This window comes from Daldinia loculata (genome assembly GCF_022478755.1).
Source record: "Daldinia loculata strain CBS 113971 unplaced genomic scaffold F4817scaffold_13, whole genome shotgun sequence".
NCBI lineage: Eukaryota > Fungi > Ascomycota > Sordariomycetes > Xylariales > Hypoxylaceae > Daldinia > Daldinia loculata.
The window spans coordinates 411,316-431,316 of record NW_026054867.1 but is presented as its reverse complement, the minus strand read 5'-3'; the positions used below and the strand labels follow the sequence as shown (position 1 = coordinate 431,316).

The following is a 20,001-nucleotide window of genomic DNA, read 5'->3' as shown; positions in this document are numbered from 1 at the left end:
TATTTTATTTTTTAATTGTTAATGTAAAATGCGTTTAATCTTTTATTAATTATAATATTAAATTAAACCTAATATGATTTTAGTATTATACGGTATGTTTTTATTAACGAAAAGTTTATGATTAATTTAAAGATTTTTTATTAAATTAATTTTTGATTTAAAAAGATTATAATAAATTTAAATATAATTATAAACGGTTTAAATGTAATTATATTAAGTAATTTTTAACAATTTTTTTTATTAATAATTAATTATTATTTTTTTAAAATTTTGTTAATATTAATAATATGATTAATTATGTTATATATAAATGTTTTAATTAAACAATTTGTTTATTTATTGTTATATAATAAAACAACTTTAATTAAAAGATTTTTTATTAAATTTTAAAAATTATTTGTTATTTTTATATAAATTAACTTAAATGGAAATTATTTAATATTAAAGTATAAATTAAATTAAATTTTAATAAAATCGATTATTTTAATATAATTTTTTAAATTTTTTTTTAATATAACGTTATAAATAAATATAATTATAATTATTTATTATTTTTTAATTATTTAATAAAAAACGTTAAAATAATTAAAATTAATTAAAATTAAAAGTTATTTAATATTTAATTAGTTAATAATTTTAAACGTTAGTTATTTATAATTATTAGCGCGTAGTGTATATTAATGTAAAATATTTAAATAAATTAAAATTTTATAAACGGGTTTATTAGTATTGTTAAAGATTTAACGTGGCCGAAAAGCTTTGATTTATTTACTTTACCTTTTTTTGTTATTTTTGTTTTTTTTCCCGGTTATATTAAACCTTTACTTTTTCATACGAAGTAAAGTAAAATAATAATCCTTATTTTTCGTTTAATTTAATTGTATAAAGTTAATAATAAACTTTATTAACGTAATTAATTCCCGTTAATAATTACCTTTATTATTATAATTTATAAAATTTAAAAAATTATTTATAATTAAACCGTATTAAATGTTTTTAAAAAAAAATTTATTATTAATTTTATTTATATTATAATATTACATATAAAACAATTAAATAATTTAATATTTATTGTTTTTTTTAACTTAATTATATTATAATATAATTTTAATAAATTAATTAAATTACATATTATAAATTAAAATAAATATATTAATTAAATTATATAATTTTTATATAAAATTGTTATTTACCACAAATAATAATTTACTATTAAATGTTTTTTAAAAAAGTTATTAAAAACATTAAAAAATATAAAAAAATATCTTTTTATATTAAAATTTATATATAATTGTTATAAAATAATTATTTTATAAGTTTTATTAGTTATATATATAATTACGGGATATAATTACGTAAACTTTTTATTTTTATATATATTATATAATTTAATATATTATTTTTTTTATATACATATATTAAATTTAAAATTATAATAAAGTTATAATTTTTAAGTTATAATAAAAAAATTTTCGTCTTTAAAATAATACTTGCTTAATTTTCACATTGTTTAATAATGGGGATAATAGTGATGTGTGGATAATAATGGTAAGTACCAGTTAAGACTGGTACTCGCTTGCGAAACCAAAATTAAGTGGGGCGTGGCACGAGTAATCCTAGTCTTGGCTTGGCTTTAACTAAGATGGAACAATGGGGAAGTTGGAAATGTGAAATATAAAATGTGAAACAATACGCGTTATTCTTAGCAATTAAGTCCGCGTAGCTATTTGTCTAGCAAATGCAGCACACACCGCTCCAGCAAGTAGGTGTGTAAGTCCTTGTTTCCCGCCGGAACAAAATTGCCGAGCCCGGTTGCCGAGCCCGGTTCGGGCGTAGATCTCGGACGATAATAGGTAGTAGCAATAAAGGTACTCCTACGCCGTGATTCGATTTCCACGGACCGATATTAAAGAAACTGTCTAAGCTGACACAGTCTAATAAAGTACCATATATTTTATCTTCTCCTTTGTCATTTGTTTCTTAGCCATCTATCTAGCCGGTTTTGTCCCGTCCCACGCAGCCATAACATCACCGATGCTATCGGGCTTCCTGAAACTTTTACCAGCGTTATAATTCTCTCCATATCTACAACGCTACCTCTAGGAAGTTCATTGCCGTCATAAATGACTAGGTATCAAGGTCATGCAGGCATCCTCGTGGTCACCACAACCGGAAGCAACGTCTTTCTACTTTCGCTCTATGTGGGAATCATCATGGTCGACGCATCTGGAGAGTTTGGCCATGATGACGTCACCATCGCCGAGCTGGCAGTGCTGTCTTTACGCTTACTATATAGGTACCTTTTAGGTAGTTTAATGTGAGATATCCTCGCTATATTAGAGAGGCAATGTTAAAGTATATTATATTTATTCTCTTCGAGTTCTGCAGGATGCTCAACTCAACGTAGAAAGAAACTCTTAATGCACCTAAGGTATCTTATAATTCCTAACAATATATAGCAAGTATTTAGTTTGTGGCGGACTAGCCAAGACGTTGCGCAGCTTATTTATGTGATCCTCTTATATCTTGTACTTTAGGTTAGGTACCTCCTATACATTTACAATATTATCTTCGCTCTCTTAAGCCAGAAGTAAAAATACAATCACGGAGCGATAAACCTATAGATGAGATTTGAAGACTGGTAACTAAACAATTAGACTTATAGATGAGTCCGAATAGTTTAAATAGAACGACGTTTATTATAATTTCAATAATATTTCCCAAGTTTTGTTCAATCAACCTTTTAGAAGCTATGTTTACCTACTGAGATGAGGGTTTGCCTTTAAATCCAACTGCAAGGAACTATAAACTAACTATGGGAGCCTGCGGCTGTACATACTAGAATTGTCCTTTGTTCCAGATGTCTTGTCTAAATTCCTAACAATTGCGTAACCATACAAGTCTTCACCCTTCTACGAGGTTACAATCTTACAAAATGAAACTAAGCCCATCCATTTACGCGCCACAGAGGTATTAAACATATACTCAGATCCTTTAACTACCTAAGTACCTATTTACACAATGGCAGATAAGCCAAACAACGGCGCTTTTCTAGCTGTAGCTGTTATAATGGGCACTTTGGCCTCGTTGTGGGTTGATCTACGGATATCGGCTCGGCGTATGCAGGGGATATCTCCGCTACTGTCTGAAGATATTCTTTGTTATTTTGCTCTGGTTTGTCTTCTGCACCAAACATTATACCCTGCTGAGGTCCTAATTGTATATGTATTGGTAGTTGACATACTATGGTTCGTGTGTCAATGGTGTTCTTTGTTGGTTCCGCCTTCGCCCCATATCAGGTATTTTCTACTCTCGCTAATGTGTGTTGAAGTGGCTTTTCTAGGCGGTGCCGGACTACACGTCACACAGTTGGAGCTTAATCAACTCGATCGATTCTCTAGGTTTGTCTTTGCAGCTCAGGTCCTGTACGCCGTATTTTTGGGGCTCATAAAATTAAGCATTGCGAGGTGTCTCCAACGTATCTTTTTTATACGCAACTTTCGCATAGCTGCGTATGTTGTCATGGGGTTTTCGGTCGTTTGGACATTGCAGGCTATATTAATCGCCGTGTTAATATGCCAACCCGTTTACCTCAACTGGGACCCAATGTACGTAAGACGTGCGGTAACCAGACGGTGGGTTTCACCTCGGTCGCCGTCGTCGACATAGTGTCAGACCTTATGCTCATAGTGCTTCCGTTAAAGCCATCAGTAGCACTACGAATTAACACTTTACACAAGGTTGCCTTGTTGCTTATTATATTCGGTGCTGGATTCATGTCAGTAGCTGTCTCACTTCTAACTCTGTCTTCGTCCAGCTCAATGTTTCCTCTTTGGTCATACCTAGGTATCATTCTGATACGGATAAACAGCACTATAGTAGCTTCCGCTATTAGGCTTTACATAACATATAAGATTGATTATAGCGATCTGCCTTATTATTCCGTTGGCAACAACTACCTACCTAAGTATCATCCAGCCGGGAATCGCTATCATGGTAGCTTGCAGTCCCCTTCTCAAGCCCATTGCAGACCAAGTACTCGGCTCACGGTCCGGTGCCCGGCACGACAGTTCAGGCGGAACCTTGGCTCGGAATCTTGGTATAAAGTTAAGATCGTTGGTTAAGAGCGATAACAAGGGGACAGTTGACTCTTCGCCTTCAATGACAGTCACATTTGAGCAGTCCTCGGATATTGAGCATGACACACGCGGCAGGCTTGGGAACATAGGCACATACCAAGCCAGGATCCAAGCTCAACATAATCCTTATTCGGATCGAGATGTTAGCGGTAAAACGGCCTTTGGTAACGAGCAGATTACAGTTACACGGCAGGCAATTGTAACAAGGAGCTGATAGCCAGTAGCTAGAGGTACTAGTAATAGCTCATGCGAGATACGGCATATGCGAAGAATGATCCTTAAGTATGAGTGATAGCAAATGTTTAAACAATGTGCCAAGATCAATAATAGACGATTCTACTATTGACATTTATGTATCGTGCGTAGGTACTGACCTAGGTATTGTGATAACTACCTGTCAGTTTTAAGGTACAACCCATTATAACAGGTATCAAAACTACATACCCAATCTCAATAAAGCTCTGAACAGGGATCCGAAGCGGAGGTGAATCAAGCCATGTCATTTGGCGTATAAAAGAAGTGTAGCTAAAACCTGATAGTAATTATCAGGGCTGTTTTGAGACCGTCGTCTACGTTATCATGGGAAAGGCTTCGTTTATCTAAGAATGAAAGCTAATAGAGAGCTTAATCTTCATACTTTATTGGCTGGAATTAGGTTTATTAAATACGTCTTCGTTCTAGGACTACTGAGATAGGTTCATGGTTCCACGTTCAACCCATGGTGGTGCCAAGGGCCTTTGATATATTTAGTTACGACACTCCTTAAATTACCCCCTATCCCTGATGATGTATAAGTCGGCAGTAATACCATTCGCTTTGATATAATGCAAGTTCTTTTCACGAACATATATATGAGCATTTATTATAAAATCTTGCGGTATAGCGAACGATGCTCCCCTACTATTGCAGTACAAGCAAGCATAAACCCATTGTACATCTTTCTTTTTCCTCTATTCTCCCGTTCCTCCCATTCTATCTATTTCTTCGATACATCTCCCTGAGTAACAGACAAAAATTGTTCCACAGCCATTCCTAGCAACGTCTTCCGTGTCATCTGCAAAATAGCTTGTGGCCAACGGGGATATACAATAGCGTTCCTACCGCTAGAAGCCGCGTGCAGTAACACCGTCTCGGCCAGTGCCCGCGGTGCAGGACGGCGGAACAACGATTTCTCCTTATAGCCGACGGCTACATCGTCTATATGGCACGAAACGACGTTAACGCCGTCTTTAGAGAGGTCTTCAGACCTTCTATACGAATAACATGCCTGTGTCCCATTGCCGCTACCAGCCATCGAAGAGGCTACGTTGATAATCAGTGCAGGCGTATTCCGCTTCAGAAGTGACACCAACACAGCCTTCAACTGCGGCAAGACCATGCCATCAGCATCCCCAATGCAATCAATCAGCATAGTCAAATTTGCATCCTTCAGCGACTCCCCTACCCTCGCCGCAAACCGCTTCACCGCTTCGCCCTGTGCGTCCGTATCCACAACCACAACGCGATATTTATTCTCCGGGTTAGCCTTCAGAAGCTCCGCCCGGAAAGCCAGCAGTTTCTGCCTCGTGCCCTCCCCGCCGTGGTAGCCAGACCCAGTGCCGTACAGAACGATGTTGAACCCGCACGCGGCTAGCTCGAAGCACAGTTCCCGAGCGATGGGTTCCTGCCCGACGCCCACGACGAACGCCCACGCTGGCTTCCCCCGCGCGGCGTGCAGGAACCGTGTCAGCGGCGCGTCGTCGACCATACAGAGTCGCATGCGCGGCCAGATCACGGTAAGAGTCTCGCAGACGGCGCAGAGGGCGGCGCCGGGGCCGAATAGAGAGAATAGGGAGGTTATGATGCCCATTTCTGCAAACCGGAGGATGGAAAGGGGTATAGTGACGATGAAGTATCTGGCCGTCTTATGGGCGAGGTAGGTTGGTTTTCTCTCAGAGGTAAGAGGGAATAGGGGAATGCGAAGATTTGGTCGACAAGAATCGCCACGACTACTATAATATTCTTTAAATTCCTTAAACGCGGCGGAATACCTCTGGTCCCGATTTGGGCGGCCTCTATAGATCAAGGCACGAGTTAAAAAGGACATTCTAAGGAACTATCGTAGCATAGCGTCGAGTCACTTGTGAGTTCCCGAAGTGTGAGCTTAATTTGCCAGTTCATTTTATGAATAATGGAGGCAACATCACATAGAACGAAGCATGCGATAATGTGCACAAAAGGAATATAGTATTAATTCAAAGATCGAATAGTAGTAGGTCATAATCATTATAAGTCATAAGCACATCACATCGTGTCTGTCGTAATACATCCGTTCCCCCATTGGGTATCATCAACTCCGACTAAACAAGATTGGCACATCCATGCTCCTGTGGTCTTGCATGGGGTGCAAGGTGCCACTCACACTAGAGGTGCTCTTCCCAAATAACCCCTCTCGAAATCTTGAGCTGCTGAGGAAACTCCCAGCGCCGAAACTCTCTTTTTTAGGGCCAGCAACACTCCTCTTGCCGAAGCCGCTATTACCGGAAGAAAATTCGCGACCCAGCCGACTAAGCACGAGTTCCTTGGCCCTCTTCAAAGCGCTCGTCTGAAACTCGGCATCCTCAGCTACGCGCCTCTGCGCTTCTTCAGCTTCAATATCGCGTTGCACGGCCGTGATTTCGAAGCATAGCTCCGCAGTGGGGTCATAAACGTGAGGTTCTAATAATATAGGCATGCTAGGTGCCGTGCTAAGAATAGGTGCCGATATGTCCATCGGTGTAGTAGTAGGTGTACTAGGGCGGAAATACTCATCGACGACCGAGTCCGAGTCATCAACGGGTGAGTGTGTGAGCTCCGGCTCGGATCCCGAGTTAGTGAGCTGCGATACTTCACCAAACAGACGGCGCGACGATGTTGAATAAATACTCTCAACCTCGCCAAACAAGCGATGTTGAGAGCTTTGTGGCGAGATAGATAAACGTAGCGGTTGGTGATGATAGTCAAAGGACTCATCCGAGGGCCGACGACTTTGGTCAGAACCATGAATTTCTGGCTGCCTTTCAAAAGACTCTTGGGGCTTCTGATGTCGGTGGCGGCGATGACGATGATGTTCATCACTAGGTTGGTCAATAGAATCTTTGGAGGGTTGCCGGTGATGATGCCGCGAATGAAACTCATGTTTGTCATCTTCACGAGATTCGTTCTTATCCTTCCTTCTGCGACGACGCTTTGTAACTTTACGCTTCTTAAGCTTGTTTGGAAACGAAAGACTAGCTTGCCTAGCAGCCTCTAGGTCCGAAGGAAGATCAAATTCATCATTTTGCTCCGCCGATTCATCCTCATCTTCCTCCTCGCCGCCGTTTAGATCAACATCTAAAAGCTTTTGCGACGCTGCCGAAACAGCTGGCGAGTCACCTGATAGATCGTCTATAAAATTGTCTGATAGACCTGGTGAAGGAACGCTTGCATCTTCAGTAATGGTAGCCATTGACTGCCGAATCCAGCGGCTACCACGGGATGATTTGTTCAATAAAGGTCCCAGGGCATCATCCCAGCTGCCATCATTGATTAGAACAACGTTCTCAAAATCGAACTCGCGTACACTGTGTCGATGCGATGCAATCAATTCCGCTACCTGCGACGAGTTCATGGTGGCATTCCGAATGGCCATAAAACGTAATTTACGGAATACAATGGGCTTCCTAGAGGGCGCTGGGGGTAAAGGTGACATAGGCGAAGTAACTTCATTGAAAAGTTTCTGTGAGCTCCGAGGCGGCGCAAACAACGGGTCAGCCGCAAGAGACAATGGACATGGACCCTTTCGGCCCAGCCAATTAAATGTCAATTTTTCTAGATTCGTTGAAAAGTCGCGTATATAATCGTCAATCATCTTTAGATGATCGAGTCCCGGTGACGGTCCATAGAAATCCCATGCTTCTACCGAGATATTTAACTTCCGAATCTGCTTCCATCGCCGAGCAGCTGATGGTAGACAGCCAAACCCTATAACATGTCGCAAGTAGATGAAGGCAGAGGGATGGACGGAGGATAACGAAAGCTTTGTAAGCTTTCTCATCGGCGCCCGCTCCAATGATATACGGAGGCTAATAAGCGCATAGTCCACAATATCCCTTCGGTATCTCTCCTTGGGATCCTGGCCAGGCGTCTTGATAGTAAGGTGCCTCATATTCGGCAAGTGCTTCATCGCATTGATGAAAGACGGGACATTAGATGCGGCGTGGAACAGTGGCGGATATTGTTGTGTAAGAATCTCACCAAGTCCAGAGTTGGCGAACTTAGGTCTCTCCAGAACAGACGCCATCGAAGTATGAGGCTTGTAAAGGAAACTGATCTCACCACCAGTATCAGGGTGAACCAGTGGAGGTAAGAAAGTAGCCTCTGAGTGTGGGAAATAAAAGGTAAGATGTTCTATATGCTGGCCTACTTTCGACAGTGCCTCGATTCTACTCTGTCGAGTGAAGGTACTAGAGGTGAAGGTCAAGTGGGTTCGTAGAAATAGTCGTTTGGTAACGAGATTGCAGCATGCCGACGATGAGAGTCGAACATTGCAGATATCTTCTTTTGATAATAATTGGAAGAGCTTCTCACGGATAGCCTCCTTCTGCCACAGGCAATAGAATGCTTGCGGTCCTGTTGCCATAGCTCTCGCATATCGCTAAGGCAAATATTATTGAGGGTGGGGGGTGTAAGTTCGAGGAGCCCTGATAGCGGGCTATAGTCACGAAGATGGTATGGGTATTTCAAAAGTTATACAACTGAAGTCGGATCAGAAGTATATATTGTAAATGGTTACTAAGTAGGACGATATTGAATAATAATAGATGGCCTAAATATATGATAGTAGAGCTACACTGCGAGCACAAGACGGTAAAGTGAGGTTATTCGCAGTTGCAGCAACAGTATTAACTGAATCAAATATAATCCAGTCACTCAAAGTTGACACTTGATATTCTGAAATAGAAGAAAGTCGGTCGCAGCCCAACCGGGTCCGCGAAGGCCTGAGGCGCATGTTATACCAGTTCGACATATTCCCCCCGGTTCGGAAAACTTTTCGTGCTACCTCTCGACTTCATCGGCATAGTCTCTCCAAATCTACCTAAGATAGTCCACGAACGTCAGAAAAGTCGGACTGGTTGGGAATGGTTGGCAAGTGAGTCATTCTCACGACTTTAGTGCATCTGCAAATCTGCACGTCGCCATGCAGCCGCGGAGTGCAGAGAAGTCGGGAACAGAGCAAATGGCAGACGCGACAGTTATAGTAAACCGCGATGCGAGAAATGACTGGTCCGTTAAGAAGTGACCTGCATGGTGCTAGATGCAATTCAGCTGCAACCGTCTCACCATCCAAACATTTCATCCAGTGGGAGACATTGAAACATTGTGGGGGAAGAAAGACTCAGAGAAGAAGCGCCGGGTTGTGGGTCTTTGATAAACGAAACGGATGCTAGAAGAACCCGGTAACTTCCTTATAGCCAATAGGAACTTCCCATCCAAAATTCAGTGGCTGGTGATCCCTGTTACCTCTCTGTAGCCTCGCTGTAACCTCCCTGGACGTACTGGACGCAGCGCGCTTGGCTTCTGCTGCACACACGAATCGGACACGAAATAGACGCGATTCCCGTACACGTGGATTCCATACATAAAAGCTCCTAAGCGCTTCCGACAACAAACCAGCACTAGTTACTAAGGTTTCCATTTTACGATGGGCTATGAGAGTTCGAAGGTTTTCAAAGATCAAAGATGTTTTAACCAATTAGTTACCAGTGGAAATGTTAGACTATAACTTCGAGTCTTATGGTAGAAAGAACAGCAACTTGAGGTGGGAGAGGTGACAGTGATATAATAACGACAACTGACTGAACGCGGCATTCGATACGACGGGACCAAGCCACGAGATCGCGTCGACCGTCCTCCAAGTCTAGGAACTGTGGCCGCCACCAAAAGTTCAAGGATGAACGCGTCAAATATTAATTTCCGGCCGATCTGTTTCGAAACATCTCAACCCGGGATTTATATTCCAGAACACATGAACTCCAACTACCCCTACCTTAACTTATATCTGCATGAAGCACTTTGGATATCGATGTAAGAGGCTGTTAGATCTTGGCGAATTAATTTTGCTGCCGATATCGCCGTTTTGATTCACTCTAGCATGTTCGATGTATACCGGTTGGTCCGGCCTATATCAACTAGTAACATTGAAATGTTATTTATGCTGGCAAGTATATCAGTATATACCTTGTCTTGTTTGAACAAAATGTTCGTGTAATTTATCCATATAACAGTATCGGATACTGGATAAAGTAAGAATGATTTGCATTCCTCTAAGTAAACCTACAACAAGCTCAGGAAACACCTGATGGTAACAAGCTCACGTACATTAGGGTAAGAGCCTGTATGTGTTACTCAAAGAATGCATGAGGACATACATATATTAGTTTAGTAGTTTAGGTCGACCATCCCATCGATATTAGTTGAGCTAAAGGAGGCGTATCCTCTAACCGTTATGATCATATTGTCCTACAATTCTTTGGGGGTTGACTTCGGTACTAATAGACAACACCTCAGTTTAAGGCTGTGCAGTAGCGATTTGTCTCGCACTCAAATTTGTGATCCTATTAAAGTATTGTGAATAGCACCTTGATCATGAGTTGATATGCCTCCTCGTGAATGGCTTGATTGACTAACTGAGCTTCTTTATAAGTGAAAGGGGAAGCTTGGCTCATATGTGCCCCTGCTAAGATGCCTCCTGGCAGTAGCCCTTTAGCGATTTATTTTAGTACTTATGATTTATCAATAGACGATTAATGTATGTATTCTTTTCCTTCTATACGCAAGACCTTGTTCCCTTGATATAAAATGCCTATGGCATAGCATTATCTTCCCCATTCATACCTTACCACTTAGTCTAGAGTTACAACCATAGTTCATCCACCGAATACATTATAAAGAATATCTGTCTCTTATAGCGAAATAGATCTACTTATTTCTTCTAATAGCTATTTCCTTCTTACTACCAACATTTTCACAATCCATTGTGACCTCAATATATTATAATTTCCCATTGTCTCAATCTTTCACAACAAGAAGTCACTTCTTTAAACCCTACTTCAAGCCTAGGATCTTTTTGATCTAGTCTTGTTTACCTTATAAGAGCTTACCCCGTAATTGTGTCCCTTGAAAATACATCCATGGTATTTCTCGAAGAGTCATACCTTGCAAGAACTACTAAACTCTAGCTCACCACGTTAGCTACGACGTGGCTAACCAAGTCAGAGGTGAGTCATGCTTCGCTGGCCTTTGCGGAACTTTCGGCTAGGATCCTAGATCATAGGGCTGCTTAGAGATCATTCTACGAGGATATGGACTCTCTCGAGAGTATGCTTACTTGAAGGGACTAATTTAGATGGAAATTAAGACACCTGGTGGGGGTATTAGGAAGAATATTGCAATCAATCTTGAAGCTAGATACGGTGGGTTTTACTGTTTTCTTGATCTAGGAATTCATAGAACTAATGTCACTAAGCCAGCAATGCTACTGTGTAAATGCAAGATCCGAATTGACTGTCATGTAGCAGTGCTATGGTAATCCATTATACGCCTGTCCCCTCAACCCAGAATTGCTTCCTTGTCACGATAATCCATTTAAGCAGACTCAGTAAACGCTTCGGGGAAACGCTTGATGTTCTGCGCAAGGTTACCGTGGTTGGTGAGGAACTGAACGTAGGCACCGTCAACCTTGACACGGCCAGCAGCCTTCTTCTCGAGGTACTCCTCACGTCGGAGAGGAGTGAAGCCCCAGTTCTTGGAGATGATGATCTTTTGTCGGCCAGGGAACTTGTACTGGGATCGTCGGAGAGCCTCAAGGGCGACGGCACGGTCTAGAGAAAAGGGTTAATTAACGCATTCTTGTAGGTGCGGCATACGTCATTTTACTTACTAGAATCACGAGTTCGGACACTCAGGATGATCTGACCAATGTTGACACGGGCAACAGTACCGTTGGGCTTACCCCAGGCACCACGCATACCAGTCTGCAGTCTATCGGCACCAGCGCAAGACAACATCTTGTTGATACGGACGACGTGGTAGGGGTGAGCGCGGACACGCATGTGGAAACCTTCCTTTCCGGCAGTCTTGACGAGGTACTTGTTGGCGCAAATACGGGCAGCTTCAAGAGCTTCGGAGCTCAGCTGCTCGTACTCGTTGGAGACGAGGTGGATGCAGAGAGGGAAGTCATCGACGGTCGCACGCTTTCGGCCAAGATCGAAGATACGGATCTTAGGGTCGGGGACACCACGGTTGAAGCGGGACTTGGGATACGGCTAAGGATCATTGACGTCAGTATGTTTATCTCTACATTTGATCTATATCTAATAAACCGCTCGGGTGTTTCATGAAAAATAATGTAGTTGATGGTGGAATTTGTAATCGGGACAGGTGAAGGAATCGCAAGCCATTTGTTGCGATCAACCGGATAAATTTTGAAAATGGGGTTTTTTGTGCAAAAATTATAATAACTATAAAAGTCTTGTAAGGCTCACCTTGTTCTTGCAGTATCGGTAACATCTTGCCGGACGACGCGCCATCTTGAATGATTTTTCTCGATCAAGTCGTCGTTAGATGAGGGTATGTTGTTGTAGAGAGGAAGATGATGTCGACAAGGAAGCAGAGGCACTGGGGCTCCTTTGAGGTCTGCGGTGAAATTCCTACTTTGATTTCAAAGCAAGAGCGAGTCACATAAGCGGGCGAAGTGGGTTGGTGGCGGGGTATCTCATTGGTCTATTGATTATCAATTCGCCTGAAGAAAAGTGGGGTTAGGGCTAAAACCACGGACCACCAAAATATTCGGTGCGGTGCGAGCCTCTAACCGTGTAACCCCACTAGGACTTTCTGCAAAGATAATTATTTTTTGCATCCTCTTGGTGACTTCTACCCATTCCTGACTACAACATCAACTCGACACCGTCAACGAACAGTCAATTCATATCCAACAGTCAAGATGGCCCCCAAGAAGAACAAGAAGGATGCCAACAGCATCAACTCGCGTCTTGCGCTAGTTATGAAGTCAGGAAAGGGTACGATCTCTCTACCTAAACGAAAATAAATAAATATGCCATCTTTACTGACATTTCCTCTAGTCACTCTCGGTTACAAGTCTACCCTGAAGAGTCTGCGATCCGGCAAGGCTAAGCTAGTCATCATCTCCGGAAACACTCCTCCTCTACGCAAGTCCGAGCTGGAATACTACTCCATGCTGTCCAAGGCCCCTGTTCACCACTTCTCCGGTACCAACGTAAGTTCCTACATCTCTTTGGACCAAGTATAGAAGACATATCAATGCTTTTATATTCTCCTCTTTCTCTTATCTCTTTGGCCAGTAGACGGGTTTATCTTGTCTACGACCCTACCCAGAGAAGAAGCCCTATTGGCTTTGGAGGGTAATTCAGTTGGCTTACTTTTTGGTTGAATATAGATTGAGCTGGGTACTGCCTGCGGTAAACTGTTCCGTTGCTCCACCATGGCCATCATTGATGCTGGTGACTCCGATATCCTCAGCGACCAACAGGCTTAGGTCTAGATAAGGCATCCTCTGACGGCGTTGGGGTTCATTGGTTGGGAAAAGGTCATCGTAGTTAGCCGTTCATGAATGATGACGGCTGGTATAATACTACATTAGGAAGCACATTTGCGAGGCTCCACCTTGAGTCCTCTAGGTAGCCGGCTAGGTCAATACTAAACGTCAGTCCAGACGAAGCTTACGGACTTCGGAAATACTATAAATGATACCCAGCAATCCCTCTTCCTAGCGCTATAGCTGAGATTTGAATGTTATAAGTGATAATCAGTTGTGACTCGAGTAGTTGATGCTGGCTGGACACAATATATTGAATATCTCGAGTAGGATGCCAGCATTTTCCAATAATACATACCAATCATCCTTAGCCATTTAGGAGAGGGGCTAAATCTGTCCCCGAGACCATCAATTCCGGATATATATGTAAAATCACATTTGGCTTATTGTGGATATGAACGTCTATTTCTTCTCATTACCTGCCTTGCTTGGCCATGACATAATATTTCTTTGAGTCTAGCCCCAGTATGTTGATGAGGTGATTTTCAACAATGTGAATAAGAGGTAGAGATAAAACCTCGTTCACTAATAAGTCTTCGCGTGTAATCCCGTCGGGACAAACGGACGTACTAAAATCATCATATCCAAATAATTTACCAACCCAGTCGGCAGGCATAAGGTTTACCTATGCCTGGAAATACCTCGTATTAAGCTTTCGAGAATTCCCAGTATGTGTGTACCTACATATTTACATTTAAGTAACCAACAGTGGTATGTTTTAAAGATAATACCTCTAAATAACAATAGAAAGAAAGAGCACGAAAGTGACCATGCTTGCATAACCAATTCATCCTCGCCTGACGTGTGAATGAAGGTAGATTTCTTTATCACTTATGATATAAGTGGAATCGTTATTTAGTCTGATTCGACCACCAAGAACAAAGAAGAGTTAATGAAGTCCTCAAACAGCAATTGTCAGGGACATATATCATACCGGTAGCAAGTACAATCATGAAGATACTTTATCAGTCTCCTATTATTGGGACGCGTCCTTTTGATATAAAACATAAAACATGTTCCACAAGGATCCAAGCATCCACACCGTCACTCGTCGCCGAGCGCTAAAGTATCGGGACTTAGGTACCTAAGTACCTAAGAAACCGCATAAACGCTAATTAAACTTTACAAGCAGAAAGGGGGGTAAAAGGGAAAGAGGACCCAAAAGGAGTTCGAGATGCGAACATTTAAAAAGAACATCTACAAACATTCTTCAAAGTTGACGTTACTACCTAATACATACTACAAATTACAAACTACATTTATATAGGTATGTACCTTAGTACATGCTATTTTTACTTTAAATCAGAGACAGAAAAGCCAAGTCAGGATTCGTGATTCCCTGGGAAAAGGTGATCCCGCGTGGCTGAGTCTCGCCTGACTTTGAGAGAAAGGTCGAAAAGTCGAAAAGGGTCAGAAAAGGATAAGCCTAGATAGGCTAAGCGCTTTCCACGCTCAACGGTCTAAACCCACTCTGACGCATTAGACCCAAGTCCCCTATTTATACGAAGTACAAACGGGAAACGGGGAATTTACAAGCACCTGGATAGCGGCTGTCAGTCAATGTTCCGTTGCGAATTCTATCTAACCCAAGAAGTCTCCCCCCGAGAAGTCTCCCCCCGAGACCCAAAGACTTGTGCATCCCGCGCCACCAATCCACGAACCACAGACCGCATATGAGCCACTCGGACAAAACAACATAAGGTACGGTCCAAAAATCAACCAGAAACACACCTGCGTCGTCTACCGGCCAACGTATTGGTTTTCCAACTTGTCTCATTCATCGCGATTGACCTAGCAACCAACCATCATATTCCATCATACCATATCCTCCAACATTACATTGAACTTTACCTTGTATCTACTGCTTCGGCTTTTGAATATATTGACGAGACAAACCTACCGCAACTCGGCTACCTATAGTAGCATTCCTGTATATACGTTCACTTTTACCTGTATATCGCCATTAAACCGGACAAATGTCCGCTACACCTAAGAAGCCGCTATCCGCGGCGCATGGCCGGGCTTCCTCGACCGAGAACACACCTCCGTCGAGGCAGACCCGAGCGTCTACACCGACTTCTTCTACAAATGGTGCAGGAACCGCCAACAGCCCACAGAGGACACGATCTAGCCGAGGCGGTACTCCAATGTCAGCGCGAGCCGCTGCTACGCATAGGACAACCTCATCGCTAAGTATCTCTAGCACAGTTGGGGATGCTGAGGCTCGCGCCGAGACGGTTGCTCTGATCGAAGACCTAAAAGAGCGGTTACAGAAGGCAGATAATGCTTCCGAGCAGCATAAGAAACAAGCAGAGGTTTTGCAGACAAGACTCGATGATGCCCTTAAAGAGCAAGCCAAACTAGAAGAAAAGGTGCACGAGAGCGAGGAACAGATCGAAGCGCTTAGAAATGAGAAACGGGAAGCCGCGAGACAGATGCGCGAGATGGAAGCAATCTATGAGGCCGAGCGGAGCTCCATGATGAAAGAGAAGGAAGAGATGGCGAACCGTGAGGAGGAGATGCAAGCTGTGATCAATAGGCTAAAGGAGACGCTCAACCAAAAGAACGCAGAGGACGAAAACCGCCCAACAAGGCAATGTGAGCATCCAAATTATATGGATTTTACATATGCAATTGCTAATTTGAGTAACATTACAGCGAGTAATCCATCTCCTAGTGTAGAGAATGGGAACTTCGCTCCACCTTCTTCGATTCAGCGTAGCGATTCCAGGAATAATTCTAAGCTGCTACTTCAGAAGGATAAGTTGATTGAATCTCTACGTCTTGAACTCGCAGAGGCTCAGATTAAGCTTGTTGAGTCCGAGAATCAAGGTGGCGGGCGCCTGCACGAAGTCGAACGCCTGCTCATGGAGGCCCGCATGGCCAACGCACGGCTGATGGAAGATAACGAGTCGTATCAGCTGCTCCTCCAGGAGAAGACACTCCACGGCGAGTTTGGCAAGGGTGATTTTGGCTACATGAACGTTTCCGCCAACCAAGACGCACTCAATGCTCTTGAAGGTCGATCCAACGCCGGCGACAATCCACCGACTCCAGGGGCTAGTTTGGCTGATGAACTGGGTGCCCTCGGCGGGGATGAGAAGGCTGTTGATGAGGAAACTCTGCGCCGTCTTGAGACTGAGCTCCGTGCTGCTAAGGACCAGAACAAGGCCCTTACGTTGTATATTAACAAGATCATCGAGCGGCTCCTCCAGCACCAAGAGTTCGAACACATCCTCGACCAGTCCTCCGACTTCAAGCCAGGTGCCAATCTACACAAGGACCTCCCACCGCCCCCAACAGATTCTCAGGGAGCTTCATTCCTATCGCGCGCGAAGTCTATCGCCACCGGTGGTCCCGCGCCTCGACCAAAGCCTCGACCCATGACTATGTCCGCGGCGCACCAAGCCCATGCAGTCTCTGCGCACACCAACCCGGAGACGGCTCCTAGCATTCCCCTCACCGGACTCGGGCGCTCGCAGAGCACAGCGCGGCGCCTCGGAAGGCCCATGAGCGAGCAACTGACGGGGGCAGCCGGCATCGTGAACGCCATGTACAAGGGGCCTGACGGCCCACTATCTCCGACTTTAAGCACGACATCGTCATCCGCACGACATTCCCAGACATTCTTCTCCCCTGGAGGCCGCTCGCATTCGGGCGCCAATGGCAGCTCGGGTAACTTCCCGGGCATGCGCAGCGAAACCAGTAGTGTAAGCGGGGACTCAGCCGCGGACGGGACAACAGCCACCTCGGCCAGCCAGAGCCCGCCTAGGACTATAAGCAGTATAGCCGAGAAAAGCACCACGCTCGCGGGTAACAAGCCGAGACCGTTGAGGCTGGTTCAAGAAAACAACGAGAAGGAGCGCGCGGAGAACAAGCGCGCGAGTTGGATCGGCTGGGCGAGTAGCGCGTGGGCGAAGAAAGACGAACATGAAAGCGTGCGGTAGTGTGGCATGTTGATAAACAGTAATGACGAAATTGGTGTCGATATCGATATCAAAGTCGAGTGGAAACCCTCTAGAAAGGAGGTATGATTAAGAATTGTTATTCAACTACAGAACCTTTGCCTATCGCGCCATAGGGTGGATGGTGTGTTATGTACGTAATGCCTCTTTTTTACTTTTTTTTTTTTTTTCTTCGCTACGACGGACAAGCAATCAACTATGTAGGTTGGATGGGCCGCAAATGACGGAACGAACGAACGGATAGTAGCCACGAACGACCAACCCTGCTTACAGTAGTTAAGTTACGATTATGCCCGGGATATATTTATTACCATTGAAGTATTTGTTTATTTGTTCATGTTGATGTTGATTATGCTGTCTGGGATGAATGAATTTGAGTAAGATAGATTAGAAAAGAAGACGAGAAACAGACGAGGGAAAGATGAGCTGGGTTGCTATAGATTGAAGAGAGATGTTTTGCTTGGGATCGTGATTATTATGTCTTCGTGCTAGTATGTGAAGCATTTGGTAATGCGTGTGCTCATTTTTTAAAAATTATACCTACCGTGGAAATGTAATGCTTAAAGGGGCTCAAAGGGAAGACGAGATGAGGGAGACTGATACATTAGCGTAATGTTCGCGAAGATTGTCATCTTAGATAGGTGTGGATATGCTTTAGGTATTCGAGGCAGTATTAAAGGGAAAAGATCGAATCAAGGCTGAGCTTAATGTTTCGAGTTTAAAGACTGGTCTATCATCCAAGCCGTGATTTGCAATGGTGATAGTTTGGGCTTTAGGAGGAGCGTATTACGATGACCGGGGGTTATATTTACCGCATCCCGATGAGCATGTCTACCTACCTACGTAGATTACCTCGGTGTAGAGCGTTGTTTTGAACATGTTAAACTGTAAGCTAGGTATTCTAAGTTTTATTTTCGTCGATATAAGGTGGTCAGTCTACTAACGCCTCTCTCTCTCTCTGCGTGTGAGTAAATAAGGGAGTAGGATGAATCTAGAATGACTATGATAGAAGGCTCTTGAATATTACACCGGAAAGGTTCTGATGTGACGAGATACCGACAGGCGTAGTACTATTCTGATGGGGGCTATGTCCGGGTTCATACATCTCTCCTTTATTTGATTGGTACCACCTAACACATGGTAAGTACTTCTCGCCTTGCACGGGTGATAATCTGGATTAGCAAGCAGCTTCTGTTGTCTGCCAGATCGATATGTTCAACCCCCCTTGCAGACCACCTACTTTATCAAGTTATGACGGAGGTCTAGTCTGTCGTCTTGTTGGGGTGCTTCCGCGACATTGGAAAGACAGTCTTAATTCAAAGGCGTCGCTCTCCCGAGACACTTTAATCCGTACCTCAGGAGTTGTTCAACCAAGCTGCACGATCTAATGCCAGTATCACGTCACGAAATCTACCACGTGCCAACCTTATGAATCACCATGATCCAAGTTTTCTGGTAGACGGTACTCATAGCCAATCCCAAGGCTGCTGTCTAGAATGTGTGAGGAAATAGCTCACTTAGTTCCCTATTTAGGCCTCTCAATATTCATGACTTGCTAGTCTGGCTGAGAAACGCCGCGCTGGGTATCATCAAGCGAGATGTCGGGTCTTGAAGCATGGGGTAAGCAAAAGTATGGGGATTGGGGAGTACAAGATTGATCGTTAGTGCCAGGAGTAAAATGGCTCAAACCCCACGCCGTGAATGCTCGGATAACTCGCGTGGTTGATGTACCTATAATACGCGTGTGGCTTTTCTGGGTGGGTTGGTAGTACGGATCTATACCGAAGGTTTGGGAGAAAGTCCGGACTCGTCAAGAGGTCCATCTTTTAGTCATTCTAACTACTTCAAGAACAATATATGTATGGCACATATTAATACTTACATCTTCAAATTCGTAAGTGGTAAAAAAGAGCGTAGGAGTTGCTCACTAGTTCCATGCTTCCCTAACAAAGAGCCTCACTGCCTATCTTCCTACCTTAAGGGACAATGTTACCCCCCACGCAAGACAACACACCAAGTCGCTGGTTACCCATATGAATATGGAGGGATAATGTTAGGTAAGTGACGAAAAGGCGTAGTATTTCGTCACCACTTTGGGTTTTACTCTTCCTTCCATGAAATTAGGTGTCGATCCATAGTAGCCATTTTAGCATATACTATAGTCGAAAGGGTGTGTGATGCAAGAATTGGTGTTGTACCTATTCTGACTCCCAAAAAAGTTGCATACCCCCACACTGCAGCTCCTTGGACGGATGTTGGCATC

The 20,001-nt window shown here is 43.2% G+C and overlaps 6 protein-coding genes across 6 annotated transcripts; 4 read left to right on the top strand and 2 right to left on the bottom strand.

The window, feature by feature from the left end:
* Positions 1-1,884: 1,884 nt before the first annotated feature.
* On the top strand, positions 1,885-2,322 carry F4817DRAFT_332087 (uncharacterized protein; the record flags this gene model as incomplete). The annotated part of the gene is made up of 1 exon (XM_049302606.1): positions 1,885-2,322. A coding segment is annotated over exon 1 (193 nt), but the record flags the coding sequence as incomplete, so codon positions are not given.
* A 1,671-nt stretch (positions 2,323-3,993) lies between these two features.
* On the top strand, positions 3,994-4,353 carry F4817DRAFT_314130 (uncharacterized protein; the record flags this gene model as incomplete). The annotated part of the gene is made up of 1 exon (XM_049300356.1): positions 3,994-4,353. The coding sequence occupies one exon, from the start codon at positions 3,994-3,996 to the stop codon at positions 4,351-4,353; it is 360 nt and encodes a 119-aa protein (XP_049160922.1).
* A 762-nt stretch (positions 4,354-5,115) lies between these two features.
* F4817DRAFT_357567 (uncharacterized protein) lies at positions 5,116-8,778 on the bottom strand (the record flags this gene model as incomplete). Its single annotated transcript, XM_049305935.1, has 2 exons — positions 5,116-5,922; positions 6,541-8,778. 2 exons carry the CDS (start codon positions 8,776-8,778, stop codon positions 5,116-5,118), a joined length of 3,045 nt encoding a protein of 1,014 aa, XP_049160921.1.
* Positions 8,779-11,571: 2,793 nt separating this feature from the next.
* On the bottom strand, positions 11,572-12,898 carry F4817DRAFT_332083 (ribosomal protein L10e). Its single transcript, XM_049302605.1, has 3 exons — positions 12,683-12,898; positions 12,079-12,463; positions 11,572-12,019 (listed from the first exon to the last, which is right to left on the bottom strand). Exons 1-3 carry the CDS (start codon positions 12,725-12,727, stop codon positions 11,784-11,786), a joined length of 666 nt encoding a protein of 221 aa, XP_049160920.1. The 5' UTR covers positions 12,728-12,898; the 3' UTR covers positions 11,572-11,783.
* A 118-nt stretch (positions 12,899-13,016) lies between these two features.
* Positions 13,017-14,023, top strand: F4817DRAFT_332081 (cytosolic large ribosomal subunit protein L30). The gene is made up of 3 exons (XM_049302604.1): positions 13,017-13,216; positions 13,280-13,434; positions 13,615-14,023. Exons 1-3 carry the CDS (start codon positions 13,141-13,143, stop codon positions 13,711-13,713), a joined length of 330 nt encoding a protein of 109 aa, XP_049160919.1. The 5' UTR covers positions 13,017-13,140; the 3' UTR covers positions 13,714-14,023.
* Positions 14,024-15,749: 1,726 nt separating this feature from the next.
* Positions 15,750-17,720, top strand: F4817DRAFT_357564 (uncharacterized protein; the record flags this gene model as incomplete). Its single annotated transcript, XM_049305934.1, has 2 exons — positions 15,750-16,371; positions 16,432-17,720. 2 exons carry the CDS (start codon positions 15,750-15,752, stop codon positions 17,718-17,720), a joined length of 1,911 nt encoding a protein of 636 aa, XP_049160918.1.
* Between the last annotated feature and the right edge of the window lie 2,281 nt (positions 17,721-20,001).